This window comes from Pseudoliparis swirei, chromosome 15 (assembly GCF_029220125.1).
Source record: "Pseudoliparis swirei isolate HS2019 ecotype Mariana Trench chromosome 15, NWPU_hadal_v1, whole genome shotgun sequence".
Taxonomy (NCBI): Eukaryota; Metazoa; Chordata; class Actinopteri; order Perciformes; family Liparidae; genus Pseudoliparis; species Pseudoliparis swirei.
In genome coordinates this window covers 5,999,850-6,024,204 of record NC_079402.1, presented here as the reverse complement: position 1 = coordinate 6,024,204, position 24,355 = coordinate 5,999,850, and the positions used below count along the sequence as shown (strand labels likewise).

Genomic DNA, 24,355 nt, shown 5'->3' with positions numbered 1-24,355 from the left:
CTGAGATTCTTTGAAGGAAGAGTGCGATCAAAATGAAATGCATTATTATTATTATTAAAATCAAAATTTAAAATTTAAATTTTTTTCAGGTCAGACAAATGTGTTACACTCAAAGCCTCATGGTCACAGAATGTTTATAGGAAGTGAGCATAGTCACCCACTGGTTTGTGGACTGCGGTTTTGAAACCTCGAGTTCGTCCTTTTGCCCGCTGCCATATTGTTTTTGGCAGTCTCCATCTTGGTTTTTTTGCATAGGTAGTGACACGACAGGGTGGAGCTAACATTTACATTTACAAATAACTTTCGTGAACTGAAAACACACACACAAGTTCTAAGACGGACACACAGACAACTCTCAGACGGGACAACGTTGTGGTCGTACAAGCCTCGCCCTAAAGTCTCCCCTGCTTCATGGTTTATTTTACTCTAAATGGATCATCGTTCACTAAATAAACATCACGCTGTATTGAAGAAGACATGAAACTAGAGATTCAGACCATAAACTCATGTTTACAATATTTACTGAGGAAACAAATCAAGAGAGAAGGAGAGTAATTTTCTTATAAACTTCTATACAACCAGGAGGAGTCGCCCCCTCATGGTCAGTAGAGAGAATGCATGTTCAATAAAAAAAATTCTGTAAATGTGCCAAGATCAAGATTAATGTACACATTTACAGATCAAGAGTGTTGCTAATTATTCACAAAAAATTTGTTTATGGATCCACAAACAATAATGAGAATAGTGAGTATCGTCATTCAGGGGACTCTTAGACGTTGTCAAGTACTAACAAGACATGCAGCGTCACTCTGCATTTACTATTCTCTCATGGCTTTCTTTTTACAAATGATACCATTATGAAGAGAGTGAGACACAGAACAGCACATCATCATCATGAAGCACCTGGGAAACAGAGTAGTTGCCGAGATGCATTCACAATCCAATACTTAGTATGCTTGTGGCTAATTACGGGAGACCCATCTGGGACTAAGCCCATGTAATTAGAGCACATTCTAATCTTTTGTCTGTGTGTGTGTGTGTGTGTGTGTGTGTGTGTGTGTGTATATATGAAATTGTCTGCCCTCCTTCCTTTTCTGCAGGATAATCTGAATCTACTCTTGACAGAGGAAGAGATGTACAGCCTCATGGAGACCTTCAAGCAGTGCAAGATCATCCCAGGTGGGTCAACGAATCAAAGCTGGAACATGCATTATACATTTCCTTGTATGCCAGGAGGAACTGGCGGTACAGTCTGTCTCGTTCAGCCGTTATGTTGTTGTTGTTGTTCTGTATTTTGTTGTTGTTGTGTATTTTTATTCAGTCAATCATTGCAATACAATACACTATTATTCTATATAATATAGTAAACAAATAGACTGAAACGGTATAGGTAGAAGCAAAAATGCTCATATATTCCTATCCTAAATTATTATTATGAAATAAATCAGATAATTAATACAAAATAAAGAAAAATAATAAAGAAAATAATAAATATATATTATGGAATTTGATATTTATTTAGGCATGACAATGTTGGTTGTAGACTTTTAGTCTAGGTATTATATTTCCATAGACCTAGTTGGGTAAGGGGCTGTTGGAAATTTGCCAGGGATAATTTCTCTCATAAAATAAAAGTATTTAGTTTTTTAACAGCCTCAGAAAAGTTAGATAACCACATGAGCCTATTGTTCCTCAATCAAAAGTAGATATGTATTACTCATATTCCTCACTCATATAAGAATGTAGAAGTAGATACATATTTATTGAACTCATGAACGATCCTAACTCAAATCTGCACAGTGTAGAAAAAAAGTTTTTTTGTATTACTTCTAGCTCTCTCTCTCTCTCTCTCTCTCTCTCTCTCTCTCTCTCTCTCTCTCTCTCTCTCTCTTTATGAACACAAAAAGGAAGCAGACTAAGAAACAACAAAAAGAAACCCGTGCCCATCTGTCTATCGGTTTCATCTCTCCGTTTCCACCCTGCGGACAGCCTGAAAGTCCATCAACACATTCTCACCCCAACGCGTCAAATTCCAACTCCTAAGCGTCGACGCTGGGACGCTGCACGTATCCCTCTTAGTCAGCAAGGGACAGCGTGTCAATATACTCAAGTTTCACACATAGTCTTTTCACAATACTTTTACGTCTTCATAGGAAGTTAGTTTTAGGGAACAAAACCGCTGAGTTAGATGTAGGAAAAGAGCGTGGTTGACTTTAACTAGACCGACGATGTGTTGGCGACATCGGCGTTCAGGTGAAAAGCCCAGCGAGTCGCATGCTGGCACTAAAGTATGTGCGACGCCGAGTAGCACTGAGCGAGCTTGGGTTTGGCGCCTTATGAGGGAGGACGGGTTGGCTCTACGCACAACAGACACACAACGTTATAAATTGACCAACATTGCAGTGCTAGTTTTAAGGAATAACACCCAATTCAATTAATTCAGACTATAATAATATTATGTCACATTGTATAGCAAAGAAACCCCAAACATATTTTTTGCCAGTCAAGACACATATTTACAACCTCAAGAGACTTCTTGGTTACATTTATTTTTTAAATAAACAAGCCACCTTGATCTGGAGACGGGTACCAGTGCTGCCTCTTTTACAGACATACATGACATACAACATTAAACAAATTTTCTACAGTTGTTGCTTTTTTTTTTAAATCAACCGTTTCGCTCCGACAGAGTTACATCATCTCCCCTCATCTCTCGAAGTCTAATTCCGAACGCGTGGTATCGTTCCTCAGCTCGGGTGGAGGTGAAACAGCGGGAGGTGGACCCGTTCTCTGCGGAGAGCGAGTCTCGATAGGTTAATTGCATCTGGAGAGACGGCTCGGTGACTAATCAGGCCTGATGGGATACATTGTTCTTTCCTGCCGCTGCAGAGTCGTGCCTGGTGTCAGACGAGCTGCTGCAGTACCGCCACTTTGCATCCAAGCAGCAGTTCGATAAGGACCTGACTGATGAGCAGGAGGAGGAGGTCCTGGCCCAGTTTGCGGCGCTGGATCCCGAGAAGAAGGGTCACATCGAATGGTGTGACTTCCTTTACTTCGAGTCGCTGGCAGTGTTGCGGAAGTTGCGCACGGAGGTAATGTATTAGGTTTGGGAAACGAGTTGCATACATTCAAAACAACTAACTGTAAAGCAAAGGATCTGTGTGTGTGTGTGTGTGTGTGTGTGTGTGTGTGTTTGTTCCTCACATATCACGGTAACTGCTAATCCAATCTATTTCCCACTTGGCGGGTATATTTCTGAGGACCCAAAGACGTGCAGTGTCGAAGTTGGTGCAGCTTGGACATGTTCGATATGAATAACCAGCGTTTGGCATGTGGACACTTGACGAGAGCTCCTGAAAAAATCAGTTCATAGCTCAAAATTATAGATTTTAAACCAAGTTCACAGTCCCAAATATGAACTAGTTCACGTTTATTTTCGTCATTTCATTTTTTCCCTCTAAACTGGCCTGACGCTGTTCCGTTTCATAAGGCCTGTAAACCTATTTTCAGTGCCTGGTCAAAAACCGCCAGGCTCAGGAACAGCTTTGTACCACAGGCCCGAGACTCTGAAACTCATAACCTCTGGGACTCATAACCTTATAATTAACTGACTGTTTTCCAAGCGGTTTACATCTCTGCCTTCAAGGGCCTTTGGGAGCTCTGAGTCCAGCATGTCTTCTGTAGCTCATTGGCTGTCGTGCATATATGCCTCTTGATTCTAGATATAATAATGTTACAAAGGATGAGCGGCTCTCGAAAACTCGAGACAAACTCCGGGAGACAAGCAGCAATTCCTTGAACCAATTCAATTCAATTCAGTTTATTTTATATAGCCCTATATCACAAATTACAAATTTGCTTTACAGTCTGGACACATACGACATCCCTGTCCAAGGACCTTACATCGGATCAGGAAAAACTCCCAAAAAATAGAAAAAAAACCTTTCACAGGGGAAAAAAAGTGAAGAAACCAAGCGATAAAATTATAAAAAAGACAGAAAAATAAGAAGCAATCAGCTTTTTCAAAGAGTGCACATGCTCCAACACAACTTATAAACTTCCTGATTTTACTACAGCATCCAATGACACCCTGAAAATCCTCCCCACTGGTCTTTTATACAGCAAGATTAAACTAGTCACACATGTTGGGACTCGGGGGCACGACTCGTCACCGAAGAGGAGGCTGAGAACCACATGACGTGAAGCATTCTCATCACCATTACCATCATGGAACACACACACTTGCTGTGTACTATTCTGGTTTTGCCACTTGTGTTGCTAGGCGACATCAAGCAAAAGCACAGGATCGCAAAGCTGCGCCGGTAGTTTTGAGAGAAAAAAGACAGTCAAATCGTGACCACAGTTCATTTACAAGAAAAACAAAGCCAAAGTAATTCTGTTGCAATTCTTCTTTTTCGGTTTACTGTGGCAGAGATCAGCAAACAAACTGCAGAAGAACTCTCTCATCAGCCTCGTAGAGAATGCAGGACCACAGGTCAAACACTTCACTTTGAGATTAGTTTATTCGGAAGGCTCTGAAGCAAATGCTACATACAAGTTGCCTTGCATCCACCTCCATGAATGACAATTTGTTTTCTTTTCACTTCACAAGAGTTAAAAATGTGTGTTTTTTTTTAATGGTTTTGGTGTAGCATGGAGTAAATCGGCCAATAGGCTACGTCAATGTCTGTTGTATGTAGTATATGTGCTTCTGTGATTGATATGATAAAGGGCAAAGATATTGGCCCTAAAATCTTATATCCAGGTTCCTGAATTACAGCAGCGTAAAGAGGAGGATAGTAATGAATTAATATGGGTAAATAAAAACTGCATTAACTCTTTTTTGTCCTTATATATATTCTTTATTGATGATAATGCACAATATGACATACAGAGATCAAAGAACAAGTATTTAAATGTTGTGTGTTTATGTTTGTCAGTTTACAATTGTAAAGAAGAGAACGGGAAAGTAAAACAGAAAAAAACTAAACTAAAGAAAGAAATAAAAGAAGAAAAAAAATAACAAAGGCAAAACAAAATAATATAACAAATTATAAATTAAATTAATAATAATAATGAATAATAAAACACCCACCCACCCATGGCCTTCACATTCTTTCACATTGTTTGCGTAGTACAATATTGTAAAACTAAAGTTAAGTAATTAGGTTTAGTTACAGTTAGTCAGACAGATAAGAGAAGGACAGAGGACCAGATACGTACATACAAATTACCAGACATGAGACATTTCTCATATTTTGAAAATATGAAATGAAAGGTTGCTATTTCTTATTAAAGTTGTCAAGACAGCCTCTAAGTGCATATTTTATTTCTTCAAGACTCAAGAAAAACATCACATCAAAACTGTATAATCTCAGATACTGTTTGGATTCCTTTTTCTTCAACTTGTTTTCTTCCTTTCTTTCTAGAACTCGATGGTGCGCCTGTTGTCTGCCAAGGAGCGAAACAGCGTTCGGTCGGTGTTCCTGGATCTGGACCTGGATGAAGATGGCGTGATCACAAGAGCAGAAAGCCGCCAGGCCCAGAAGTCCTGGTTCCACAAGCTCAACAAAGACTCGCAGTCCTGCAACGTGAGGTGAGTACACCGAAAAAAAGGGCGGTCAGTGCATCGCAACGGGAGAAAAGTCAAATTCAAAAACCCAGAGCATTAGTTTGAATCCTTTGAAGAAAACATAAGGATTCCATGTCCAGACTGAGATAAAAGGCCCGCATCCGTGTTCAAGTCTATAGCAGGACTTTTTGGAGTAGTGAGGATCTCATCAGAATGCCAACTGCAGCTGGCAGAGGGGAAACAGGCTTGGCCGCCTGGGCAGGAGAGACACTCAGGAAGAAGACTGGAAGCAAGATAGGAACCCGAGTTCTTTCTTACGTATTCTCACTCCGGTCCACGTAATCCCCAATAACATTTCCATTGCTTTGCAGGTCACACACATCTTTACCAATACCCAGTCTATCAAATGAGAAAATCAGTCTTTTGTGACTTCAGCATCTGAGATGGACAAGAGAAAAAAATTTCTATCAGTTGAGTGGTAAAACCTGGGCTTGAACTCAGAGTTTATAATTAAATATTAATAATGTTTTCACAATTTATCTATCTATATATATATATATATACATATACATATATATGTATATATAATTACGATTTGATGTGCATAACTCCAATCTTTTATGAATTTCTTAGAGCTGCTTTCTTAGAGCTGCATTTGTATCCCATGTTGCACTATCTGCATTTACATTACTATTAATATGTTTTAAGAAACTACTACCACTAATATACATAATAAGATAAATTCATAGTTAATTAGGTTATTTTGTATATCTGTTGCCATTTAAGCAGCTATAATCAATCATGTTCTGTTATAAAACTATGTAAAAATAATAACGTGACAAGGGTTTGCTCTTTGCAATGAACCGACAGAATTATCACTGAAGATCCCCATGGCTTCAAAGGGCTTAATATTTAATTGTACCTCATTATTTGGTTGTCTGGCTGCTACATTACTGTCTTGATTCGGTTTCACTGCTACCGTAACCAGCCGGTCATCATAATTAAGCATTTACCAGCTGGAGAACCAGATATTTTCGTCAGGTGTTGGTAGATTCCAAAAACAGAGCTACAAGTGAGCGAATGTTGGACATAAATTCACTCGGACACAAACACGACCCAAATGTAATCGTAATGCTCTCTAACTACTGGATGTGTAAATAAGCAACTGTCAGCAACTTGATTGATTGGTTGATGACACGTCAATGTTGTGTTCTCAAAGTTGCCCAAATAAAAGTTCAATTACCGTATTGCTAAAATGGAATTTGACTGCGTCAGCATAACGTTTATTGTGTTCATCGACACTGACACATTCTCTTTATGGAGAAAGGCCACAAATCCAAACCTGAACCAATTAACTATTGTATGTGCTCAGACTTCCCATGAAGGGGCGTGAGCTGTACTGTCCGTCAATGAAGCTTCAAAACGGTAGACCATTGTATTGTAAATCTCGTCAACGTCTACATTGATCAGGAACTTTAAATGACACACGGTCTGCGGGGCTCTATTGCTACAGCTGTCTCTGCAGTCCATGTGTGCAAAGCAGAAAACTCATGTTAGCTAATTAAATTGAAAACAGCCATTTGCTGGTTACATCAAATGCAACCCATCGGGCTTTTCTTCCAAGATATCAAAAGGGAGGATAGTATCTCTACATCAACAATAGAATGGGGAAAAAACACCCCACATGATACTTTCAGGATAGATGGTACATGAATTCTGAACTTTGCACTGGCCACATTTATATATAATTCAAGCGTGACCTCGGGCGTGTGTGCACAATCAAAACCCAACAGCGACGACCCTTTGAATATCTGCCTTGAATAAAATTTCCCCAAGTTAATGCAGCACAAAAGTGGACTCGTCGCCCTCCCTCTCGCTCTGCACTCTAACGAGACACGTAATGCTCCTTCTTTGTCCTCTGCACCTTTCAAACACGAAAGAAACGGAAAGATTGGAAGGTCTTCGGCTGGCACGTTGTCCAGTGCAGAATGCAATCAACGCACAACGCTGACAGAGAAATAGAAGAAGAACATTTTTTAATTATAAGTCACGTGAAGATTAAAAGTGGGGGGAACAATTTAAAAAGTAAATTTAGATAGTTTCCATGATCATATTAAAAGCGCGAAACTTATGTGTTTCATTCAATTGTGTCTCCTGGGCTGCCACTCGTGTCATTAGCAGGCACAAAGTGCCCGTCGGTTTGATGCTGAGCAAGACGGAATTTTATGCTTTTCATAAATTGGCATGTTTTAGATTAATACAGCTGGTTGCTTTTGCTTTTTTTGTCGCCTGGAACTCACTTAAATTATGCTATTTTGAAGCCTCTTTCAGTACAGATACGTTTTTCTGGCTGAGATCAATATGGCCACGAGGTCTGGACACAACAATTTAACAAACCCTGCAACTAATATGACAAATATTTTAGTTCATAGCGGTTCACAGCAATATATATATATATATATATATTTTTCACAGCGTTTTATTTATATATATATATACACATATATATTCATATACTGTATATACACATATATATATAAATAAAATGCTGTGAAAATATATATATATATATATATATTGCTGTGACATGTAGATATATAATTTGTTCCTATAATTATATGTATAGAAGCTGATAAAAGCTGATTTTATATACAGGACTGTCTCAGAAAATTAGAATATTGTGATGAAGTTCTTTATTTTCTGTAATGCCTTTATTCTGATTTATTGCTGATTATGGCTTACAGCTTAAGAAAACTCAAATATCCTATCTCTAAATATTAGAATATCATGAAAAAGTATACTAGTAGGGTATTAAACAAATCACTTGAATTGTCTAATTAACTCGAAACACCTGCAAGGGTTTCCTGAGCCTTGACAAACACTCAGCTGTTATAAATCTTTTTACTTGGTCTGAGGAAATATTAAAATTTTATGAGATAGGATTTTAGAGTTTTCTTAAGCTGTAAACCATAATCAGCAATATTAAAAGAATAAAAGGCTTGCAATATTTCAGTTGATTTGTAAATGAAAGAAGAATGATTTTTTTTTTTTTTAATTGCATTACAGAAAATAAAGAACTTTATCACAATATTCTAATTTTCTGAGACAGTCCTGTATATATATATATATATACAGGTATATATATATAAATTCAGCTTTTATTAGCTTTATATATATATATATATATATATATATATAAAAATCTGCTTTTATAATGTCTATGAGCTTCTATACTCATAGACAGACCTCATCAGAGTAGTTATACGAGGAAAAAAGGCTCTGATGGACTCTGATGAGGTCACATTTGTATGTATTCTGTGTGTGTGCGTCTGTGTGTGCGCGCGTGTGCTTGTTACTGCTTCTAACCTTTTTGTGCTGTCAAATCTCCTCTGCTGTACCATTTCCATCCCTCTCACCTATTCAACATGTGGCATTCCCCCACAGACTCATGGGACTCTGCTCTCCTATGAATTGTGGGTGAGTGTGACTCAGCACTGCATGGCTTGTCTCGTTTTCCCCTCACTTCAACACCCTTGAGCACCCCTGCAATGCTCACGTATTCACCGACAGCCCCCACCATTCTGATTTAATTCTGAAGATTACCCTTCGCTCTTAAAAAAAAGAAGAAGAAGAAGAAGAAAAAGGAATCCAAACAGTATCTGAGATTACGAGACTATATTCAGCAATCAAAGACGGACACCTCCTTGAATGGAGTTTAAGCCGTTCATGTGATTAGGTCTTGTTATACCAAGGCTTGGTTACAATTCAGGCTGGCCTTTAATTATAGGGATCAAAAGAAAGACTTTTGTTCTCATCGGTGGAGCCTCGCTTCAAAAGCCTCACTTATCAACATAAGAGGACACTGTGGACCAAAGGAGTGCACTGAAGATGCAACTTCATTCGTGCTCATTAGAAAGCAAATAAAAATCACAGGAGTCTGAAAACTGGGTTTTCAAGAAGCCATCCATCAGAAGAGAGTCTATAAGACTCTGAAAGATATAAAACTCATGACTCGTGAAGTTGTGGAAGACATCCGTGTCGGTTTGAAATTAGGAAAGTGCCGTTGTGTCTGAATTATTTTTTGTTTTGTTTGTAGTTTGATTTGCTGTGCACTTTTTATCTAACCATTGGCTAAGAGAAATAACAGCTAATGAATTGACCTTGGGTAAAGATGTTTTCACCATTATTTACTTATGTTACACCAATCTGACTTTTTTCTGTTGCGATCGCGATACCTTGGCATTGGGTATCGTCCATTACCAGGGTTTAATTAATAATATGTCGGCCTCCCTGTGTGAATGAGAGTGGGTTTATTCTTTTATGATTTTGCCAACATTGCGACTTAAACATTGCTTTACTAACGTGTTAAAACAAAATGTAATAAATACAAAGATATATATGATTCTCTTGGAGTTTCACACTTCGTGGACAAACAAGCCACTAGCCTATGACCTTTGAAAAACTGAAGTGGTTTTATCTATTATTTTTATATACTTCATAGATTATTGCAAAAGGATGAATTGCTGATTCAAATATGTATGAGTTTCAACACTATTGAGACTGAAAACAGTAACTTTACCATATTAGCATTTTTAAGGACTTTGATAGACAAATTTATTGGCGTAATTGCATTAAAACTAGCGGGATAATTCCTGCCAGTTTTAATGCAATCTATGCCAACTGAATACTGAATGAAATCAGAAACACATACTGTCAGAATGGAATTTTGGCCAGTAAACGTAAAAGAGCTTTGCGCTACAAGATGAGGAAGAGATAACCTGCATCAGCGCCTCTACACTGGTGGCTCCATGCTCCAGTCTTAGTCGGCAAGCAGCACAGAATGCGATCTAAACATGAGGTTTTGATGGACATTTTTGGGAATTAAGTTAGTTTTTTTTTTAAGCAGAGATTTGAGACTTTTGCTTTCCAATTTCTACAAAGTTGAAGATTACTGTTGGAGCAGCTGACGGCGGCCGAGTCCAGACGAGACTTCTTGCCTTCTGTTCAAAAACTGGACCGAATTTTGTTGATTTCTATGCCATCTGATGACTCTGTTTTCAACACATACCCAGTTCTACACAATCTCATGGGCAAAAGAACTCGGAATGTAAAATCCTTGAAACTTCAAACTTGAATCCTTCACACACATCACGGCACTTTACAAGGCCTTTCAAGTGACTGACTACCTCTATGGGCTCACCGATACCCAATCAAAATAAGTTTATTTGAATGTAGGAACTATGGATGTGAAACAGAAAATGTCCTTGTAATTCCACTTAAATTCCAATCGGTCTTCACTTCGCATGTTGCACATTTTCCTTCCAAAAACATGAATTCCCTTGTTCTTCCGTTATTTTCAGAGCAAGGAAAAGTATTGTCTCTTCACTGTTCTTGTAGCCTTCTTTCTCACGGGTACTTTTCTGTCCTGTGGTGCAGCATCAGTCACGTGGGCCCCATGTGCGAGAGCAGTCCCGCCAGCTCCGGCAGTGGTAGGAGCAAGACTGACGACAGCAGGTTGGTCCTCTTGTATTTGAAGTGGATTCATGAGTGTGTGTGTGTGTGTGTGTGATTCAGAAAATACAACTGGAAGAAATACGTAACAATATGACAATATGAGTTTACTCGTTGGGTTGTTGACGATGGTTTTGAAGCCTCGAGTTGGGCGTTGCGATCGTCGCCATCTTGGTTTTTTGGAACCAGAGGGTGGAGCTAAATACAATCAAAAGCAGAACAAGACATTTTCAGGTGACAAAAATAAACCTTCACAAAAAAATGGTTTCAAGTTTTAAAGCCTTTAGTTTAGAGCATACTCGTATTATTTATTATATTCCAAATGGGATGAACATGTATGTTATGAATGCTGTAATCATGCTGAGTTGAAGAAGACTTGAAAGCAACCATTGGGACCATTAATTCATGTTCCCAATGTTTACTGAAGTACTCGAGGTAATAAATCAAATGCAAATTAGATTAAAAAGTAGCGCCCTTCCGGCTTCAGGCTTTGCCTGGAACCTCAGATGTAGAGTCCTTTTTGGCATATCTTGGCTTTTAAATTTTTTCCTCATACCACATAACAACACTTTGCAATAATCACAGTTAATTCACCAGCACGAGGCAGCGACTACAGGGAACCACAATCAACAAGAGAGCTACACGAGAGAGTCATATTTAGTTGAGTACCAATTAGCAAAACATGCAGACAGAGGTATTAATAATTAAAACAGCATGAGGCCAATTACAGGAGATCACAGGCTTAACTGTGATATTACCAAATATTGTTTTACTGCACGTTCACTATATTGTATTGTCAAGTGGTGTATTCTGTGTGGGGTAACACCTGCACATGTTTAGTACAGTTATCATGAGCGAAACTTAAGAGACAATAATAAAGGTCAGAATGATTAATTGTGGCCAGAAAATGGCAGGTGTTATTCTATATTTTTCTGAATGTCAAAAACTCCATGAAGAGACAAAACCAGCGATCTGTAAGTTTGTCTCTTACTAACTTGCAGACCACGTTGAATGGACCATTAACTTCTATGAAAATATACATATTTAAATAAAGGGTCAATGATATTTTCCATAAAAGAAATGAACTAGCTGGGCCGTGTAGTTTTCAGCAAATCTTGATAAATAATGCGTTTTTATGGGGGAAATTCTACCAGCGGATAAATACATATTTGGTGCACTATTTTGATTATTTTGAAGGATTTACTTCAAATAAGCTTCAGGGCACGTTTATTGTTATGAGGGAACACCTCGCCGAGTGCAAGTGTGGCTCGTGTATACTAAATATTCGTATAAACTAAATATTTTAAGTTTAAGCCCTTATTTTGAAAAAAGACAATATTCCTCATAAGCTGTTTCCATGGTTAATGAAAATAAATAATTCCACTAATATTCCTGCTTACATGCAGCTGTGCTTATTCCAATTAGCGTGACAGACTCAGCCTCCCTCTTTCATTTCTTCAACCACCATCTTGAAAAGGTCGGCGCGTAACAATACTTATGCATTATCCAAGTCCTTTATGATGTTTAAAATAGATGTGTTTATCTTTCCGACCACAAATGTGGGCTTTTCCTTTGGGCATACATCTCTACTCCAGCTTTACAAACGATTGGCTAGCTGGTTTGTGTTTAACGCACAGAGCATGTCCTACACAGGAAAGAGTGAAAGAGGAGCATATTCCAAATATGCTGTATAAATGTCCAGAAAAGGCTCCTAAAACCAGAATAATAATTCCGAATATCCAAACGGAATATGATGTTTACATGAGCCATATCAAATTTGAATAATATTGTCATATATTCTGAATAAAAGTGGAATATGGGTGTCCATGTAAATGTAGTCATTGATATGTTTTTAATAGTTCTGGGGTAATATGGAGCTTCAATGGCACATAGAAGGAAGATATATCAGGCAATGGCTGCAGGCAGTAGATTCAATTCATGATTTATCTTTGGTCTTTTTACTGTAAGTTAAACTAAACCGCCCTTTCTCTATTGTTGTTGTGCTGTTGTTTTAAATGACTAAAAACTCTCTTCATCCAACAGGCCAGTGACCTGGGCAGACTTTTTAAAGGAGAGTGCCATCTACCTATTGGCTGCACGGCCCAATAGTTCTGCCATGCACATCCGTGTGCCTCTATAATCCAGAGAGAGAGAGAAGATAAAGAGAGAGAGAAAGATAAAAAGAGCTAGAGAGAGGTTGTACCCTAGAGTCGACAAGATGGAGGAAGACACGTTTGTGTCAACTGAGCGAACTGGATGAACCGAGAGGCGGCGGATCAAGGCCTCGATGGAACCTCTCCTTCCTCTGCGTTTCCCCCGACAACCCGCGACACCCGACAACGCAAACCCCCGCTGATTGACGACGCCGAAGCCGACGCACGCCACTGCAGCCGCCACGGGCCCACGAAACGACTCCGACGACATACTTCCGACAAATGTTAGATGAAAAAAGACGGGCAAGAGAACACCCCCCCCCCCCCACGACTGCTGTAGCAGGCGGATTCATTGAGTGTAGCGATCGCGCGTCCAAATCAAAGCTACCATGATGCTCGCGCTCCATTAAATGACCATGTGCCACACACTGTTCGGCCCCTCAAGCTGCATAACACACCTCTCCATGCGGGTACGTTCAGCGTGACGGGTTGTTTCTGTTTCACGCACTCGTTTCTTTCGGGCCTCGCCGTGCCCTAATAATAGTTCCCTGCTACTGTAATGGATCTGTGTTATTCACACTGCACCAGAGGCACGCGCAAATTCACCGTCCGTCGTGTTTCACAAGTGGATCGACTTCCGGGGGGGGATGGAGATTAACCAACCCCCAGCCCCTCCTCCCCCTCCCCCGCAGCTGCCATTCTCAGAACGTATACCAAAGCGGGAATGAAAAGCTGATATTATATTAGGAACTGCTATTCACGCCGGTATGAATTCTTATTATTATAATGCATCAAAAATAATGCTGTATTTATTCCTGTATCCTCCAATGTGTCCTCTGTTTATCCCTAGCCAAGAGTTGTTCTTCCGAAGTACTAGCTGTAAAAAAAAAAAGAAGAAAAAAAAGGGACGTGAACTTTAACGAAAGCTAACCCGGGTAAAAGACCTGCATATACTGCCATAAAGTTTGTTTTTTTCTTTCCCGTTGCGCTCAGAGCTGCATTAAGGTCAAGGTGGAGACATCCGCCCTCCTCTTGTGTCGTCCTTAGGATGCGGATGGGCTGCTGTGTGACATGATCACTGTCAGGAAGAATGATGAGAGACTTCGGGAAATCTGGCGCAAGTGTTTGTCCTTTGTTAAAACAACTGTTAAAAAAACAAAAAAACATGTAAATGGGAAAAAACGTGGTGAGGATTCTATAATGTTACAGGTGGTACAATTATTTAAAAATGCACATGAAAACTGCCAGTTGAATCACTGGAAACGTGTTGTAACCAGTAGAACTCCATGTATTGTTTATGCCATGTAATGATGGGTCTATGTCCTCTTTGTCAATAAAGTATGGTTATGAAATGAATCGGGATCGTCTGAGGGATGTGTCACAAATGCATAATATATATTCTACTTGAGAATCTTGGCTTGGTTTCTTTTCTATATTTGTTCAACTCCAATGCCAACCAGAAAAAGAAGGAAACAAGCCAAGGATAGCACAATGTTAAGAGATTTGTTCACAAACAATACATGTGAATATATTACACTTACATTTAAAATAATCACATTGCTGTTTAATTCAATAGCTAATTACTATGCATATGGAATCATTAATTTGGACTTAATTTAGAAGGAATTGTGAAAATAGTTCTGCCCAGTATTGTCCCACATTTTTTTAATGCACATATTAAAATATAAAGAGAAAAAAATGTTGTATTTAGTTTGTATTCCTGATTTTATTGCTTTTATAGGGGAATTGGCTATGTCCGCTTATGCTTATCATTATAATAATAATATGGAAACCAAAGCTATTCTGCGTTTTTCTCTTTCTTGTTATTCTCTTTATTACCAAATTAAGAATGGATGTTCTCTAATATGAAATTGTATTGTAAGTCCAACTTTGCTATACGACTGTTTTGGCAAATGTTAAAAACGGAACAAGTCAGACACACCTTTAGTGTTCCCCTGACAGCATATTGACACGACCAGCATCACGCTGATAGATACAAATGTTTAAAAATAGAAGAACAACGACAACTGATTATTTGCTAAAGCCATCCCTTTGTGCGCCGATTGTTGACGTCATAGTTAAGACTGAAAAGCTGAAAAAGAAAAAAAAGTCAGAGCTGTTAACAACGACAGCCATCGGGCTCCATTTCAGTCGCAAGGAAAAGAGAAGTTTGCTTTTGTTTAATGCCATCAATTTCAATTCATTTCCAAATATGACACAATATTTTTAGAACGTTTTTGCATCACACACATCCACTAAAAAAAAGAAAGAAAGAAAAAGGCTCAGCAAAGGGCTTAACTTCTTAGGAGGGCAACATCTTTAAAGTCGCCCAGGACGCCGTTGGTACCCATCTATGAGCCCAAAGGACGCTTCAAGCCGGTGCCTCTCCCAATCCACACAGCCTGTTCACCCCGCTGCCATCTGGCAAGAGATGCAGAGGTATCCACAGCCGAACAGAATACAGAGCGGCTTCCGTCCACCAACACGCCCTCTGCACGCCATCGCCAATAAGTGTCTCTTCTGGTGAGCCTCGGCGCTGCATCATCGTTTATCAGCCACCTCAACCTGATTGTCCTCTGCTCAAGTGGCTGGGAGCAGAAAAACACTTAGTTCATCCAGTGTTAATGACACATTACACAGGGGGGGGGGGGGGGGGGCACACGGCTTGCTTACCCGTACGATCGCAAAGCGTACGCCGGCGTGCGTTTGAGATTGAATGTCAAGAGGGTCGTCGGGAGCTGATTGTTTGCTCCAGCTTTCATCAAGAGGACAGCTCTTAGAGGCATCATGGCCACCGGAGCTTTTACCTGCCCACAATACAAAATGAAAGAGGATCCTATTCCACCAAAAAGGTCACATTCTCATTGGAGAGCCGGACAGAAACGGGAAGACAGAATACAGAAACTTAACCAAAGCTGTGTTTGGATCCATCAACTGAGGTCTCAATGAGGACCTACTCCACATGTTTCCTCTGTTCTCTTTGTTTTCTCACAGCCTGTATTTAAGCCTATGTGTGTGGATACTTATCATATTCCATCCCTTCAACTAAATACAATGTAAACACACCTGCATCCCCGACAGAGTCCTTGAACCTGGAGCTGAGTCAGCATTTTTGTCAACGTTTGAATGAGACACCCCTCTCGTGAACTTTGTAGCCTTTTTTTTTACGTGTCTAACAACAACACTCATTCGTGTTTAAAAGGCCAGAACAGCAGTGTTTTCAAATATGGAGATTATCTTGCCGAAGTATCATTACACTTGTGGTTGTCACAGAGCTTGTTTTCTGAGACGATCCAAAATCCAGAAATAGAAAAGCTCCCTTGACCTTTTGTAGAACCAGTATAGTACCGAGTTGCCAACAATACGTCGCCCCTCTCTACTACTACTCCACACAAGGTGGGAAGCAAACACAGGACTCTTGCCCAGAAGACCACCGTTTGTGTTCTGCATTCTGTCGTCAGTCTTTAGTCGAGTGAGTCGTGTGTCACTCGTGTGTCACGTGGTGTTCGTCGAGTCGTGCCAACCATCCTCATCCGAACTAAGTGCTTTTGTTCCAAAAACCCGAAACTTTCTGTGAAGGTGAAAAGTTTCATTTGAGAAGGCTTTGTATGCGTGTAACTAGTGTTTGTTGGCACGACTTCCAAAACTGGTGCTAAAGAGCTTCATTACAGAGAATGTGTTACCCGGGTATTTGCATCTCCTAAATAGAAGCATCAACCAATGAGGCAATCACATCATTTTTTTCATACATAGGCAACTCATTCTCTGTAATGAAGCCGATTAGCATCAGTTTTGGACGTGTGAGGGGAACTCTGTTGTCTGTGACGTTAATAGCCTTCAGGAAGACTTGGGATAATTTAGCTGCTACAATAAAGGCTTATTAATTCAGTTTATTTTGTATAGCCGAATATCACAAGGTACAAATTATCCTCAGAGGGCTTTACAATCTGTACACATACGACATCCCTGACCTTTGACCTCACATCGGATCAGGAAAAACTCCCAAGAAATAGAATTTTAAAAAATTCACAGGGAGAAAAGGGAAGAAACCTTCAGGAGAGCAACAGAGGACATTGCCTTTCTCGTTGTTACTGGTTCTCATATTTTGGAGTCCCTGGATGGCCTTCCTGTTTATCCTAACTGTGTTAGTAGCCAGGCAAAAGGGTTATAAAAGGTTATTCTGCCTCCAAGATTAATGTCTCACTTTTTTCATCCGTCAGTAAAAGAAAAAAAATGTCAGAAGCATCTCTCCGTAAATGTTAAAGCGAAGGTCGCACAGTAAGAATGGAAGAGAGAACAACACACACACACACACACACACACAGTAGAACTAGAGAGACAGACACAGAGACAAATCTGGAGAGAGAGATGACACAAAGGACACAAAGAATGTGAGAGAGTGTGTGTGGGAGGGAAATCATTGAGATGAGGATCTTATGTAATTGTTTCATAGCAGATTCAATCATGGCGTTCTTGACCAGGCTAATTGCTGCATTAAATGCTTGGTCAAATGGGGAACTTGAGCTCCGAGGTTGTCCTACCCAAGTAGCCTCACAAATTACCAGCTAATGAGAAAGATTGTTTAAAAGCCCAGCTGTGATGCAGCCTTCAGGCCATTTGGGATATTTAACTGAGGATCAAGTCACTACTGTAAGTCTCCAAAAACAAAATATGAAAAGAAAGTCCGCCTGACACACTTTACAAGGTTGAAATAAAGTATACTTCCTGGTTTGATTTAAGGCCACGTTTTAAGCTATGAAGACAGCAGCACATATAGCAATGATAATCGAAAGAAATGATCAGTTTCATGTTCATAAAATGTTACAAATATAAGGAACATATCTCAGAAATCTGCACTGCACTGAGTACACATTCTAGTTTTGAGTACAGATATTTCTGAACGATTTTTACAATGCAAATTGAAAATCATTTTATACTTGCTTGCACATGTTTTGACAAGGTTTAAAGACGACTCTGTCTTTGATAAACGAGTGAAATATAACCTTGGACCACTTTAACCTAATGGGTATTGATTGCATCAAAAGAGCCTGCACACTGTTCTTCATATTGTTTTACACAGACGGGTCATTCAGCTGCACTGGTGCATATGACTCATTTGGATGGAGTCAATGGAACCATCCATTCAAAAAAAAATTGTTCCAGTTCATTTAAACTTCTAGAAGACCAAAGAAAATATTGACCGATCAAGCTTTCAGGCAAAAAGTGTGAAACTCACAGACGTATAAGCCATGTGTTCAGGATTTTATATGAAGGGTGAGGCTGACAATATTCAGTATTTTTTTTTTCTCATCATGAGCCTAAAACCATAACCAATTGGTCCCAAGAGTTCTTACAACAGTCAAACATAGCTTTGCTGTTCTAAAAATACTCAGGAGAGCACTGTACGTGTATTCATCCGCCTCGAAAAATATTGCAAAAGAAATGCGCAATTAACAGCAGTGCCCACATATGAAAATATTGACCAATCCTTTTTAAAGTTATGAAACCACAATGTTTGATGTGTTATATTTTGGTAAGAGGAAGGAAAGTCAGAGACCATTGCTATTGATTTTCATGAAACTTTTGGGGATAATAACTATTTATCCTATAAAGCCTAGACATATTTTTTTCTGTTCCATAATGTCTTACATTTTCAGTGATTTTATTTAGTGATTGCGAGAGAGTGCCAAGGCAACTAGTGTGAGTTTGTGAGTCACCCCCACACACACAGACACACACAGACACACACACATACACGAACACGGCCCCTCAGTATAAAAGGTTATCTGGCTTGTCCTACAGAGCGTGGCGGAGGGCCCGTGCCTGCTGCTGCTGTGCCATGGCTTCACCCAGCAGGGATGAGTGGTGGTAAACAACGACGTCGCTGTGGAAGCGGCGCCGGGATGGAGCCGTGGCGAAATGTCAGCCCATCTCTCACATCTGCGGAGTTCATTGGAAGTTCTTTTGGTCTAACGAGCTCTCCCAGTTTGGGATTTAGCAGACAATCAAGGCGTTGGTATAGGAAGAAGGAAATGTTCCTAAAATGTATAATAATAATAATGGAAATACTGATTTTCAACACATAACAACAGATTGATAAATACAATGTACAACATGCCACACACCATCTCGCCGATGCAGTTTTAGATCCACCTCCGTTCGAAAGCGAAGACATCACAGCCCACCTCCAAACCAGCAGCCATGGCCAACTTCTTCCTTGGAGCCCACTCGGCCTCCTCAGCTGTCATGGTGCCAGATATGCCACCACAGCCGTCTGGCTTTCAGGCCTGGCTGTTTGATTTATTTTTGTTCCGTTCTTATTCCCAATTGTTTAGAAAGTGTTGCACAGGTCACCTGATTAATTAAGATGATACACTGTTTATATTGGGTGTATTTTATACAATTCCCTGAAAGTGAATCCGTTTTTACAGATGAATACTGAATAAAATTACTGAATAAAAACTTTATTTATTCATTTTGAAAATATAAGACATTATGGAACAGAGACAAACTTAGTGTCTATGCTAAATTGTTATTATCCCCAAAAGTTTCATGAAAACCAAAAGCAAAGTTAACTGACCTCCCTTCCTGTTCCTACCAAAACATATTAATTTTTCTGTAACCTACATTAGAAAGTAATTGGCTCACCCTTTAATCTGCCCACTGCAGACAGTTTACATTGTCGCTGGGCTCACTCTTCCCTCTAGTGTTGAAAACATACAATTACAGCACAGGGCTACGGCCTTTACCATATTATCATGAAAACAAAATACTAAACACTGACACAGATATGTATTGTTGAATAAATAATATATTAATTTCTCTCTCTGTGTGTGCGTAGTGTGCGTTATTGTGCGATAATTCGGACGTTTTTAAATCAAGTGTACTCCTGATAAATGTCTGCTCTACTGCGCGTGCGCGAATTGATGAGGGGGGCGGGTTTGTTGAGCGTGACCAAATGTTTTGTTTTGTTTGCCTTCATGAACAGGTCAGATGAGCTAACACGGACACCGACGACAGCAGACGTCAGGTAAAATTAAGAAATGAATTTAAAAAAGCAACACGCATGTCTGCGTATATGCAGTCGGTGCATTCACTGGTGGAATCTCAGTCGCGTCCATGTAGGTTAACGAGCAGGGTAGCAGCGGTTCGGGTGGTACGCAGCACACCGAGAGGCAAGCTGCAAGGTGAAATATCAAACGTCGCCCCCGCCGTGCAGTAGCTTAAATACGGACGGTTCTTACTCTTAATTCTAAAATATTTAAGCTCGTAATGGAGCTAACTAATTGTCTGGCTCGTGACGTTTAAGAACACGAGCTATAACGTCACGTTTCGTGGTTAATGTCAATTTGATGCAAAGTCGGCAAATAACTTAAACTCCCATCATCATCACCTAATGCGAGCAGAGCAACACTCAGGAATATCGACTTCTACTGGTAGCTGGTAGCTAGATGGCAACGATCCGTTACACCACTAGATATCTGATAGCTAACGCTGGTGGTGTAACGGAACGTTATCGAGCAGGTCTCCGCCCCCTTCACGGATCGGCGCGCATGTGAACCGCTGATTAATTAGACATTTGGCCTTCACCATCAGTGTGAAATCAAGTTGTACGTTGTTGACGAGCAGTCTGTTGAAATAGACCGGAGGAGAGTCGGTAAAGTGGCTAACGGGACCACAGATAAAGGATCCGTTCAGCTACATCATGATGCGTTCAGGTGCCGTCCGGTAAAAAATGACTGAAGCGAAGGTACATTCAAACGGTATCACGACGTGTTTACGTGGAGTCTCGTAACATGTAGTGTTGGTGAGAAACTTTAATAAATCCACTTGTTTGAAGGAGATGTTTTCACAGCAATTTATATATATATATATATATTTATTAGAGATTAATTATAGACCTCTTTACACTATGTCGAAGCAGATATTAAATATGGGAACTACTAATGACAAGGTTTGTTTTAATCAATAAAAGTAAAACATTGTATTTCCTAATCATTTGAATTTTGTGAAAACACACTATAAATGACTATAACAAAGTAAAAGGATAACATTTAGAAGGCAATACAGCCTGGAGCCATGTAGACCAGCTCAATGAAGGGATCTGTATCTGCCAATATAGATCTTCAAATGGTATCAGCGGCAAAAATAAAAGATCAGGGATCTCTAAAAGTTACATTTTGCTCACATTTTCTTTTGTGCAGCTCTGATTTGTGACTCTGTTCCGTGATGCGTGCACAACTGTGAGTGTGATCTGTTGCACTACTTATAACTACCCAAGTTATTAAAAAATAAGATCTCGCAGTCAATTGTTGATACTTTTTGTTTTGACCATAGACCGACCAGAAATAATCAGTCTCTCTTTTTGGTGTGTTTCTCAAGATGGAAAAACACAAAACACATTAATGCAATCAGTTGTTTTCATCTCGACTCAAAGCATCCTGTAAATAGGTGATCCATTGCTATAAATGCCTTCCGGCCCCGCTATTTATTTATTTTTCTCAAGGTTATGATGCCATTGTTTATTCAACCGGCACTGCATTTGTACTATCTCGAAGCGATGTCATAGATAAGGAAAAACAAATGGGTAAAACAAAAGATGACAGCCAGTTGGTGTTGGTTGTGATGGATTTTCTAACCTCAATGAGGTTTCTGGTCTCGGTAAGTAAATGGTATACTGTCGTGAAACACCTTGGGTGTAATTAAATAAAATTGAGCGACACGGTCTTAAAAAGCAACTTTTGTCACCAGATAGAAAGAGAAAGAAAGAAAAATACTTTTTTATCATATTACATATAGTTATATACATATATGAAATGTATTCTCTGCATTTAACCCATCCTTAAGTTAAATGGAGCAGTGGGCTGCAGTGAAGCGCCCGGGGAGCAACTGTTAATGATTAATTCTAAACTGCTGGCCGGCTTTACACATTGTTTCTTTCTGACCTCACAGTGACCTTGTACCAGCCGCCAAGAAGACGCAGCCATGGGGAACACGAGCAGCGAGAGGGCTCAGCGGAGGGACAGCCGAGGGAGCAAGGAGGGAGGCGGGCCCAAAATCCTGATGGACAGCCCCGAGGATGCGGACATCTTTCACGGCGAGGACATGAAGGTAAGTTGCGCCGGTGCCTCGGAGATGGGGTCGCGTCGATTTTTGCACCCGGGGGAAATAATGGCGGTTGTTTTAGGCTCCCTCGGAGAAAGAGGAGTTCCTTGCGTGGCAGCAGGACTTGGACGTAGACGACAAAGGGCCGACTCTGGACCGACCAACGGTCTTTCGCTGGACCGGGGATGGCAAGGAGGTCTACCTCTCCGGATCCTTCAACAACTGGGTCAACAAGATTCCTCTCATACGAAGGTGAGCGGTAGAGTTTCTTTTTCAGTGTTACATTAATTTTTCAATGTAAATATTCCAGAGCAAATTTTTCGTCTGTAGTCCCTGAGCAGGTTCTTATATTTCAGGTCCACAATAGGAGCACTGTTGTTATGGGGACATCGTTTGCCATTTCTCGTCCAAGCTAATACCATTCAAGTGCAAATATGAAGATTGTTTTTCCATGATGACACCTTTTTATTTGATGAATGAAAACCGTGTGAATTGACACCCCCCCAAACGTTCCCTCCACCTCTCTGTCATTTTCTCGACCCGGGTTAATGAGTTGTTCATTCATATCATAATTGTCAATGAGGCTGAGGAGACGTGCTGTGTTAACTCGACTTGTGTGCGCCGAACGTTTCCCTCTTTTGTCATCCGTGTCCAAAGTCAGAACACCTTTGTGGCCATCGTTGATCTGCCGGAAGGGGAGCACCAGTACAAGTTCTACGTGGACGGCCAGTGGACGCACGACCCAGTGGAGGCGAGTATTACATGAGTGAATCATACCGGATCCATGAGGCAGTCGGTTCAACAAATCGCGTCCGGCAGCGTTTAGATTTCCGCACTTCAAGTTGTCAATTTTTTGTCACTGCCGTTTCCTCGCAGCCGGTTGTGACCAGTGAGCTGGGGACGATCAACAACATCATCCAGGTCAGGAAGTCGGACTTCGAGGTGTTCGACGCTCTCATGGTGGACTCGGAGAAATGCTCCGACATGTCAGGTGAGTGCCGGACGAGCCCCGTTCGACTCTGTGGGGGGCGGGGCCCCATCGCCGGGACACAATGCCATTTGTTTTATTTTTTTATATTTTGAATTAAGGCAAATAAAGTGGAAATAAACGTTATTGAATCATGCACCATGATCCTCAAGTGAATTAAATCGGTTACAACTTAAATGGCATTAATACCTAATTAAAATGTCTGGTCCTGATTATGAAACGGATTATAACCCCCCCCCCCAACTCCCTCCCAATCAGACCTCTCCAGCTCTCCTCCCGGGCCGTATCATCAGGACGCATATGTTCCTAAACAGGAAGAGAAGTTTAAGTCTCCGCCCATCCTCCCGCCTCACCTGCTACAGGTCATCCTCAACAAAGACACTGGAATTTCTGTAAGTAGCCGGGAGACGTAGTGCCAATTATTTCCATGGTGGATTTTGCTGAAATAATAAACTCCTTGTTCTCTTTTATTGATTCATCTTGGCACTTTATTTGTCACGTCCTTGTGATGCATTAACTTGAAATAGTCACGTTTTTGTCAGGTGTCATACAACGTACATGTTGAATGCACTTATTGTAAGTCGCTTTGGATAAAAGCGTCTGCTAAATGACATGTAATGTAATAACAATGTGCAACGTGAAGGTTGCTCATTGCAAAGATAAAGAAAGTCTCCTTTTTTTTCCTTCCGTTTCTTTTCCGATCCAGTGTGACCCGGCACTCCTCCCAGAACCCAACCACGTCATGCTCAACCACCTCTACGCTCTTTCCATTAAGGTAAAGCCACCAACAAACAAACACATGTATTTAGTGTTCTGGTTGGCGTTTTGAGTAGAAACTGAGAAGCCGCTGCAGCTGTTGGCGAGCTCAGCAGATTGTATCTATGGCATGTCGATGATGACGATAGAGCTGAAGGACAGATGCCGGCTTTTCTTTTTTTCGTGTCTTATTGACATATCCATCGGAAGGTGAAAGTTATTTTTGAGAAATGGCCCACAGATGTTGGGGAGAAACCGGCAGGTTTGATC

At 40.3% G+C, this 24,355-nt stretch overlaps 2 protein-coding genes across 6 annotated transcripts in view; both read left to right on the top strand.

The window, feature by feature from the left end:
- Positions 1–14,592, top strand: part of phf24 (PHD finger protein 24) — a 47,183-nt gene extending 32,591 nt beyond the window's left edge. For 2 of the 4 annotated variants that reach the window (XM_056433317.1, XM_056433316.1), the window contains 6 exons: positions 1,101–1,179; positions 2,890–3,092; positions 5,430–5,596; positions 9,017–9,049; positions 11,009–11,086; positions 13,127–14,592. In XM_056433317.1, the coding sequence (XP_056289292.1) occupies positions 1,101–1,179; positions 2,890–3,092; positions 5,430–5,596; positions 9,017–9,049; positions 11,009–11,086; positions 13,127–13,223 (657 nt within the window). In that variant the 3' untranslated portion in view covers positions 13,224–14,592. The remainder of the gene's footprint in view (positions 1–1,100; positions 1,180–2,889; positions 3,093–5,429; positions 5,597–9,016; positions 9,050–11,008; positions 11,087–13,126) is intronic. The other 2 variants (XM_056433319.1, XM_056433318.1) reach the window with 2 other exon arrangements.
- Positions 14,593–20,185: 5,593 nt separating this feature from the next.
- Positions 20,186–24,355, top strand: part of LOC130204894 (5'-AMP-activated protein kinase subunit beta-1-like) — a 29,519-nt gene continuing 25,349 nt past the window's right edge. For both annotated transcript variants that reach the window (XM_056431882.1, XM_056431881.1), the window contains exons 1-7: positions 20,186–20,266; positions 22,189–22,347; positions 22,424–22,593; positions 22,999–23,092; positions 23,218–23,332; positions 23,588–23,721; positions 24,036–24,104. In XM_056431882.1, the coding sequence (XP_056287857.1) occupies positions 22,222–22,347; positions 22,424–22,593; positions 22,999–23,092; positions 23,218–23,332; positions 23,588–23,721; positions 24,036–24,104 (708 nt within the window). In that variant the 5' untranslated portion in view covers positions 20,186–20,266; positions 22,189–22,221. The remainder of the gene's footprint in view (positions 20,267–22,188; positions 22,348–22,423; positions 22,594–22,998; positions 23,093–23,217; positions 23,333–23,587; positions 23,722–24,035; positions 24,105–24,355) is intronic.